The sequence below is a fragment of the Tupaia chinensis genome, unplaced genomic scaffold (genome assembly GCF_000334495.1).
Source record: "Tupaia chinensis unplaced genomic scaffold, TupChi_1.0 Scaffold000335_1, whole genome shotgun sequence".
Taxonomy (NCBI): Eukaryota; Metazoa; Chordata; class Mammalia; order Scandentia; family Tupaiidae; genus Tupaia; species Tupaia belangeri.
The window spans coordinates 1,091,442-1,100,741 of NW_006159829.1; the positions used below are offsets into that span (position 1 = coordinate 1,091,442).

General features: G+C 60.0%; 1 protein-coding gene across 6 annotated transcripts in view; it reads left to right on the plus strand.

Moving 5' to 3' along the window:
- LOC102476342 (maestro heat-like repeat family member 5) overlaps positions 1–9,300 on the plus strand; it is a 47,746-nt gene that overhangs the window by 32,397 nt on the left and 6,049 nt on the right. For all 6 annotated transcript variants that reach the window (XM_006152100.1, XM_006152103.1, XM_006152106.1 and 3 more), the window contains 7 exons: positions 914–1,098; positions 2,542–2,679; positions 2,851–2,962; positions 3,146–3,289; positions 3,920–4,096; positions 5,554–5,709; positions 5,988–6,110. In XM_006152100.1, the coding sequence (XP_006152162.1) occupies positions 914–1,098; positions 2,542–2,679; positions 2,851–2,962; positions 3,146–3,289; positions 3,920–4,096; positions 5,554–5,709; positions 5,988–6,110 (1,035 nt within the window). The remainder of the gene's footprint in view (positions 1–913; positions 1,099–2,541; positions 2,680–2,850; positions 2,963–3,145; positions 3,290–3,919; positions 4,097–5,553; positions 5,710–5,987; positions 6,111–9,300) is intronic.

The following is a 9,300-nucleotide window of genomic DNA, read 5'->3' on the forward strand; positions in this document are numbered from 1 at the left end:
CCGCCATGCTCCCCTCTGCCCCAGCCTCCCCTCTGCCCCAGCCTCCCCTCTGCCTCAGCCTCCTCTCTGCCACAGCCTCCCCACTGCCGTCGTGTCCCCCTCTGCCGCAGCCTCCCCTCTGCCGCCGTGCTCCCCTCTGCCGCAGCCTCCCCTCTGCCGTCGTGCCCCCCTGTTCTGCAGCCTCCCCTCTGCCCATCATCCTCGTCCCACAGGGCCTCTCTGACTAGCAGCGCCAGGCTGTCCACAAACAGACTGATGCTCCTTGGAGTCCGTGAAGACACAGTAGTGTCCCCAGCCACCCTCAGGGGCCTTAGGGACACAAGCGGCCACACTGAGTCACAGCTTTCCATGGAGATGAGAAGAGATCAAAGCTCGGGTAGCTCGGGGGAGGCTCGGAGAGGGCAGAGGCCATCTGGGAGGAGCTGCCCAGGTACAGGCAGGTGCCCCCTGGCCATGGCCGTGGGTGGGGCAGCGCCAGAGAGGCTCCCTAGAATGGAGAGCCTGCAGGACTGGAACACCTGAAAGAGCGCAGGAGAGCCGTGGAGCAGGAGGCTCAGGCAGGGCCCTGCCTACTCTCCCCTCGGAAAGGCCCCCTTGGGGCAGGGAGGTGTTTAGGGGAGAGTGAGCAAAAAGCTGGGCAGTGTCCATGCCCCCCAAGGGCAGGGCACTGGAAACTTGCTTGGGTGGGCACCCAGGGGCAGCGGTGAGAGCCAGGCAGGTGGCCAGGTCGGGGAGCTGAGGAAGAACAGGGAAGCCAGGGCTGTGCAGAACCAGGAGGGGTAAAGCCGGAGGTCAGGGCCCCAGGCTCAATGGCTTGCCTCTCACGGGCCCTGTCCCAGGGCCACTGTGTTCTGGGAGGGTGGGGTGGGAGCTTCTGAGCTCCTGCTCACGCATCTGCCTGCCCGGCCCACAGGCCCTGGGCACCATCTACGAGCTGCTCTACGTCCAGGAGTTCAGGGCCACCGTCCGTTGGGCCTTTGCGGGGATCCTGCTGGGCCTCCTCACACAGCTCCACTACCTGTTCGAGCTGGGGCTGCTCGAGGACATCTCTGACTACCCGGAAGACACCCTGGAAACAAAGCCCCTCAGCCCCTGCAGGTGACCCCTCTCGGCATCCCAGCCATCCCCCCAGTCCTACCAGGTGCCAGAAAGGATCAAGCTTTGGAACCCCCAGGGGCTGGCAGGGCCTCCTAAGCTGCCGGGGTCTAGCCTCGGTGTGGGTGGGTTATTTTGACGGAGGCGGCACTGGAAAGAAAGGAAGACTAAGGCCTCGTGCCTTTTCATGCACGTCCTCAGCCGGACACTCCCAAAGATCGCTCTCTGAGGAGTGACAACTGCTAGGAATCATCGTGCCTTTTTATTGAAAATGTGATACATGCAAGTAAATGGGTGAGGGGCAGTAAAAGATTTACTCTAAGGAACAGGGTATACAAAGCATGGAAGCAATAATTATAAAACATGCTGTTTGTCTTGTTAGCTCAGGTAAAGTCAATCACAGTTCTCAGGATGAGGAAGTCCATTTGTCTGTTGTATTTTTTTTTTTTTTAGATTTTGATTATTGGGAAGGGTCTTTTGAAGAGGGGGCTTGTAGGATGTTTGATAACTTTAGTCCCGGGCCAGGGCAATAACGTTACTGGTTACAAAGACTTAAATAAAAATTTTATTTTGCTAATACAGACACAGTTAATATATAGACTATCTATACATTACAACAATAGAGGGTAAGTCTATAATTTTATATAAAAAAATGATTTTGTAGCTCTGGAGACAACACAAAATGTTTTATTAGCAGTTTTGTAGTTGAAAGCTACCTGTTGCTTTAGATAAGAGCTCCCAGCTAAAATGGTTCATCTTTCTGTGGAGCCCTCAGCTTTGTTTATTCTGTTGTCCCATCCAGGCTTTTTCTTCTTCTAATAAATCTGCGGGTTCTTGCATTTTATTTGTTGAGTCTTGTAAATTAGTAAGTTCTTTTATTTTATCTCTAAGTCTCTGTTATGTGGTGAATGTGCTGACTTTGCTAGTGTAAGTTAACTTTGGCCTGTAGCTTTAACAAGGGCTAGCCTTAAACTAACTTAGTCTACATATGCTTCTAATGCGAATTTGGTTTATACTAACTTAATCTATATGTTAATTTTGGCTTAAAAACAGACAGGTAAGAGAGTCTTAAACTTTTTAGTCCTCGTGTCAGTCTTAGGGAACCACATTCCTACAAGATCACTAATTGGCTTTATTGTAATGGTTGGTATATCTTACTCTTACAAAATACCGTAACAACAGTAAAACTCACGGCAGAGAAATAAACTGTAGGCCAATAAAATGACACAAGGAGAGTTAGTAAACCGCTGGTCTTGTCTTGCCGTTTCTTCCCAGCGAAACCATGAGAGACAGCCTCTTTACCAGTTTGTGTTGTCTGCATGGCCCCGTCACTAAGCCACCAGGAGAGTCCTGAGCTGGGGCCACCTGGAGGCGGCAGCTCAGTGGGGCCAGGTGATCAAGAGCTCCACTCCTAACCCACCTGATGCGCTTGCCCTGCCCACACAGGACATGCCTGGAAGCCCTGAAGGGGCTCTTCTGGACCACCAGCTACTGGGAGGTGTTTGCCCACCTCAAGCTGCTGAGCGGCTGGGAGCTCTTGGAGCACCCGGAGACCTACACGGATGGGGTGACTCTCCTGGCCAGGTGACGAGGGCTGGGCATGGCCAGCAGCCTAAGCCCTGACAGCACCTGGTGGGCTCCCCCCACCCCCCACCCAGGCCAGCCTCCTAAGTGAGGCCCTTGGGTGAGTCTCCTCTGGCCTGGGCCTGGTCGGGAACAGAGCCCTGGGGCCCTGCCCCGCATCTTCCATGACAGGGCCATGGCCCAGTATAACTGCGAGGTCAAGGCTGTCTTGGGGCAGGCGGCCATCTCCTTGAAGAGCACCGAGGAGCGGGAGAATGTCGCAGCTATCCTCATCATCACCGAGGTCAGCCTCACCCCGGCCCGGCCATGCCCTGGGCCCCCACGCCTGCCCTCGCCATAAAGGTGCCCTGACTCCCGCCTGAGTCAGCCCACTGCTTTCCGGAAGTGCCTGGTTTGGTCTACCTGTGACCTCATGCCACAGTGTAGGCTGACTCGCCCGGGCAACACAGGCAACTGTGGCTGTCAGTTTCTCAGCAGCCCCGAGGTCTTCCAGCATGTGTCTCGGAGGGCCGTGGACAACTGCCTGAGCCTGAGCCTGAGCAACTCCAGCCAGCTGGTGCGGGCCATGAGCCTGAAGGGCCTCAGCAGCACCCTGATGCACCCTAAGAAGGTGAGGGAGGGGCTGGGGCCGCCAGGGGGCTGCCCACTCCCATCCTGGAGGCCTTTAGGGAGGAGGTGGCACTTGTGCAGAGCCTTGGGAGGGGATGGAGGGAAGGCAAGCCAAGTCTGGGGCAGGAGAGGGCAGCCTTGTCTGGGAAGTGCTGCTGTCCCGTGCAGGGCTGGCCATCCGCAGATTCCAAGCTTGGGGGAGCTGTGAGCTCAGCATGCCCTGCACGGCAGCCCCTTCTTGTCCACCACCTGCCACCTGCAGGGAGGACTCACACCTCCTGCTGCTGCCCTTTGGGCCTCCCAGAGCCTGTCCCCATATCACACCCCCACCTCACCCCCCATGGGCACTGCTACTTCCAGGTGACTGCACCCTCTGTTCTCTCCTCCCCCTGCTCAGTGTGGGGGGAAGCCATGGCGACTGGGGCCAGCCTGCTCAGGGCCTCACCCTCCAGCACCCACCCACGATGCAGCTGCTGGCCTATGCTCTGGACCAGCTCTGCGGATGGGCACGGCCCCACCCAGAAAGCTTGTGTCCTAGGAGGAGAACCTGGTTGCCGGGGAGGGGTGCCAGCGTCCCAGGGCATGCCCAGGGGAGGTGGGGCAGAGAAGCAGGTGGTCCCATGTCCCACAGGTGGCCTTGCTGCGGAGCCAGCTGCTGGGGCTGCTGGATAGCTTCCTGAAACCTGAACCCAAGGACATCACAGGCCTGATGGAGGTCCTGAGCCATGTTCTGCACCGCCTAGGCACCCAGGGCGACGGCGCTGTCAGCGTCAAGATCGCCCAGCACCTGCTTCCGCTCTTCGAGGATGTGAGTCCTCAGTGGAAGGGTGGGGCAGCCCCTCCCAGTCCACCAACCAGAGACCCTGCAACGCTCCTATCCCCAGCCCAACAACCAGAGACCTTGCAAAACTCGTATTCCCAGCCCACCAGACACACCCCCAACCCTCCTATCTACAGCCCGTCAATCAGAGACACACCCCCAACCCTCCTATCCCCAGCCCACCACAGACTCACTCAACCCTCCTATCGCCAGCCCGTCAATCAGAGACCCTGCACACTCCTATCCCCAGCCCACCAGACTCACCCCAACCCTCCTATCCCCAGCCCAGCAATCAGAAGCCCATTGTCCACCAATGAGATTAAGACCAGGCTTGTTGGGCTTGTGGGTACTGGGAGGGTAGCCAGCAGGTGTGCACAGCCTCCTGCTGATCTGGGTCTGTAAGGCTTGAGCCTGCTGCCAGGAAGAGCCAGCTGTTTATTGAGGCAGGGAGGGCAGGGCACCCTTTGAGAAAACACCCTCGGATGGGTGTTAGGCCAAGGAGTGAGTCCAGTCGGCCCCAGGAGAGGGACAGAGAAGATAGGGTCTTGCTGGAGCTGGTAGTGGGACAGGAGAGCTGGGTAAGCGTCTTGTGGGGGCGAGGGCTGGCTGGCGTGTCAGGCCTTGCGTGTTGGCCCTCATACAGCCCAGGACCTGTGGATGTGAGAAGCCCTACCCAGGTTTGGGAGCTGTGAGGGCCCGCCTGGCTCTGGGCTGCCTGCTGCCCCCACCCCAGCCTGGCGAGTGCAGGGACCTCCCAGGGAACCGCAGGGAGAAGCCTGCAGGTGGCTGAGGGAGCATTGCAGAAAGAGCCACCTGAGTCCGAGCAGACCCAGTATTTGGGGAGCAGGGACAGGGGTGGCCTCGAGCTGAAGAGGGCAGAGGCCAGGACAAGGCCTGGGCAGAGAAGAGGCTGGGCCATGGGGCAGAGGCTAGAGAGCCCACGCTGCGGTAGATGGCTCCATCATGACGCCCTTCGGGGTGGACGGGCATCCCGCCCTCGGGAAGGCTCGCGGAAGGTCCTGGCAGGAAGCGGCCAGAGAGAAGATGGACTTGAAGTGAGCATGGAGCCCTTCCTCGAGCAAGGGAGGGGAGGAGGCTCGGGCACAGACAGTTGGAGGGTTTCTTTGGCAGCCGGAAGGGCCCACCACATCTTGAAAGGTGGGTGGGGAGCGGTAGGGGTGAGGCCACCTGCTCCGAGTCTTGGCGACGTCCCGACTGTGCTGGAACATTGTCCTGGGGCCGAGCCCGTGCCTTCCTGTGTCCGGTCGCTCTGTGGGTTCCTGCAGTTCTGCGTCTCTCCGGGAAAGGAAGTGACTCCAGAGAGTCCCAGTGCTTCAGGGCACACGTGGCGGCCAAGACACGGCCTCTGGGCACCTCTGCGGGCCAGTGTCTGGGGGCGGTTCTGAGCCCCCCTACCTGCCTGAGGGAGGCTGCTGTCCCCCCAGGAGAGGGAGGAGGTGCGAGCAGGGGCCATCTTCCTGTTCGGGGACGTCGTCTACAGTGGCGGCAAGAAGTTCCGGCAAACGCTGAAGGGCCTCGCCTTCCAGGCCCTGGTGCCACTGCTCCTGCACCAGGCCGACCCCTGCCCCAAGGTGGTCATGGTAAGGTGGCTGCTCTGCATGGGGCAGCAGGGACCTGAGGGGAGCAGCCACCTGTCTGCGGCGGCGGTGGTCAGGCAACTCGGTGGACTCAGTCAGGTGTGGGTGACAGCGGGACACCGTGGAGGAAGGAGTGAAGACACAGTTGGGAGGCTCTTTTCCAGGGGGCACAGCCCCCCTTTGGGTGGTTGGTGCAAAGCCTGCTCCCCTTGGGCTCTGCCTGGGCGGGACATGGTGACAGGAAGGGGGCCTGGTACGGGGTGACTGCTCTGCACCCACAGAAGGCCAAGTTCACCTTCCTGCGCTGTGCCATCCTGCTCAAGTGGGAGTTCCGGAAGGAGCTATCCAGCAAGCTGGCCTGGGGCCGTGGGCCGGGTGCTGAGAATGACATTTTCATCTACATGGTAAGGTGTGGGCACCGCCCAGAGGAGGACCAGGGGCCAGGGGGGAGGACGGCCATGGCGGGGTGGCCAGCAGCCAAGACATCCCTGTGGAGACAGAGCCGCTGGGAGGGCCTCGGTGATGCCGGCTGGCCCCACCCTGCAGGGTTCCTGGTAACTCGAGCCCCAGAGGGAGGGCAGCGTTTCACTGAGGAGCGCGGGCCCTCCACAGTGGGCCTTGCTGGGCACCTCACTGTGCACTTGGACTGTCTGCAAGGCCACCATCAAGGGGTCCCTCCTGGGTCCCAGGAGAGACACGGGAGAGCCCTTTGGTTCCCAGAGCCCAGGAAGGGGCCGAGCCTGGGCTACGCAGACCCTCCCGAGCTCACATGAGTGGGGGCAGACCGGGAAACCCCACCACTGATTCGTGCCCACCGAGCAGCCTGCAACTTTGCTCTCTCGAGGGAGAACTAGCTTCTGCCCTATGAGTGGGGGCAGCAGGCAGACCCTCTACCTCACCTGGCTTGCTGGGGGCTGAGGTATTGGGTGGGAGAAACTGGCACCGAGCAGCAGGCTGGTGACCCCGTGCACGTAGGACCGTGGCTCGGTGCTGGCTTGGGGAGAGGGATGCACTCTACCGCAATGCTGTCTCGTGAGGAGATGGGAGAGGGACCCGCTCTACCGTAATGCTGTCTAGCGAGGAGACAGGAGGCCCACTCGGCCTTCTCCCCGGGCAGCAGGTGGGTCTGATTTTCAGAGGTGGGAAGGTCAAGGAATTCCTGTGAGCCTTTACATGGTTATTGCATGGGCAGTGAGAGCGGCATTCACTATGGGGCAAAGTTCCCGTTCGGAAGGAAGGCAGCCGTCCGTCAGAGTAAGTGGTGAAGTGGTGACAGGAAGCCCCGCGCAGCCCGGCCTGGATTGGAGGGGAGGAGGGATCTGGACTTGAGCTGGCAGTGAGAGGCGCTCCCTCCCACCCTGTGCAGGCCCAGGAGGGCCACGTGCTATGGAAGAGGCTGTCCAGAGGCTGCCTCTGCCCAGCCGCGGACCTGCCCTCACCCCACCCACAGGTGGCCTGCAGCTTTCTCAGTGACAGCCGTCCTGAAGGAGGCAGAGCTGGCTGAGGCCAGGGCAGTGTCACGTGCAGATTCAGCAGCCCTGTGCTTGGCCCTTGGTCCTCCTGGGCCCTGCTGAGACTGTCTGGAGCACCTGGGCCCGACATGCTGGGCAGCCCCAGGCCTCTCGCGATCTCCGCTGCCCCTGCCCACCATCACTCAGACTCTGAGAGCCCTTTTTCTGTTAATGTGTCCCAGACACCCATTGTACTTCCCAAAGGCTTCGCTTTCCCTTTAGGACCAGGAAAACTGTCAGGATGCGCTGTTCTCTCCCTTCTCTCTGCCTCCTCCCTGCTCCAGGGGTCAAGGGCAGGGCCTCCTCCTGCTTGAGTGTGGAGGGAGGATAGTGGAGGGACAAGTGTTGTCCTCACACTGCCCAGCAGGGTGGGCCTGTCACACAGTGGGGGTGAAAAGGCCAGTGTTCTTGGACAGCAGTAGTCCAGAGAGCTTCCTGGAGGAGGTGAAGCCTGGCCGGGTGCTAGAAGAGAGGCAGAAGTTTCCTGAGGGGGTGGGGAAGGCATCCTCATTGGTGGGGAGGGCCGGAGTCTATGTGTAGCAAGGATGCCCGCATGGCACGACTGCGCCAGGGAGGCAGCAGCTCGCAGGTGCTCCCCCTCCAAGAGAAGCAGCCAGGGTCTTCCCTGCAAGGTGCCCACTGGGGCCTTCGGCATCGCGGACACAGTATGGGCCCTCGCGCGGGGATATGCTCGTGGTGCCATCGCACAGTTCTTGGTGCTGCCAGTACTTCTGCATGCTGATGGCTCGGTCCTCTCACATATGGGGTCACCGTTGTTTCAGTGTTAAAGTCGCCTAGGGCGTTCTGTCCCGTGTCTGTGCTCCGGGGACTAGAGGAAGCCCTCCCTCTGCGGGTCGGCTAGTATCAAGAGTGGCTCGCGAGGCAGACTGCAGGCAGGACCTGGGGCTGGGCTGGCCTCAGCCAGGCATGGCGTGAGCCCCTGGGTGTGGCAGCACTGAGAGCTGGGCACTGTGCCGTGGTGCCACACAGACTATCACCGGGTTGGTTTGGGGGCAACGGAAGCATGGACTATTATGCCACCGTGGTGGCTCTGGGTATTCTGTGACCATCAGCTCCTTTCCAGAGACAGGTGCCACCCAGGACCCTGAGGGGGGACGTCACATGGGACTGGTGGGTGAGGAACAGAGAACTCCAGAGGAAGGAGTGGCAGCCCCAGCACACACATGGGGCCACAGGGGATGGCCATGCCCCCAGGACCAGGACAGGTGACATGACCTCGAGGGGGAGGTCTACTCAGGAGCTGATGAACTCACTGGACCTAAGTCCTCCGAGACACCAGGAAGCCACACCCAGCGAGCCGTTGCATGGCAACGGCCACTGCAGCACGGCCCTGGGGACACTGGAGCTGTGCAGGAGATCGGAGGCCCCTCTTCCCTCAGTGCCTCCCTGCTGCAGTCTGTGGTCAGTGCTCAGGGCCCCTTGGTGAGGGAGGCTGCCTGAAGGGGCCAGGTCCACTCACCAGTCAGCCTGTGGGTAGATGGGGGGCCGAGAGGGGAAGGTGTGTGTCATACTGAGCCCTAGGAGCTGACGGACTGGATGCCCAGGACTCTTGTGCCACTGTAGCTGTGGCCGCACTCCAAGTCACAAGTCTGCCTCTCCCCTCGGTCCTGCTCCACGGCTGTTCTTCCCTCTTGTCTCCCTGTTCACTCATTCTCCTTTCTCTGATCGGCTCTAAGACATCACTGGCTCCTGCTCACAGAGGTAGTTCTCATTTCATTTCTCTGGTGTTCCTAAGCCTGCCTCTTCTTCCTTTTGCAAAAAAAAAAAAAAAAAAAGAAGTGTGAAGTGTTTCTTCTTTGTGAATGATGGAGCATCTGTGCACACTTGCGGGCAGGGCAGAGAGACAGCACCCTCCATGGGGCCTGGTCACGTCATGGTCCTTTCCTCCAGCCCCACCCTCCTCCAGGAAGCTCCCTGGACTGCTGCTCTCCAGTCTAAAATGCCCCGCAGTTGAGCGTTTTAGAGTGACCAGGCCGGGCTCCGCCCCTAGTGGCCACGTGGGATCCCAGTTCAGAGGAGCACATTCCCGCGGGGCCCAGAGTCAGCCGCCCGTTCTCTCTGT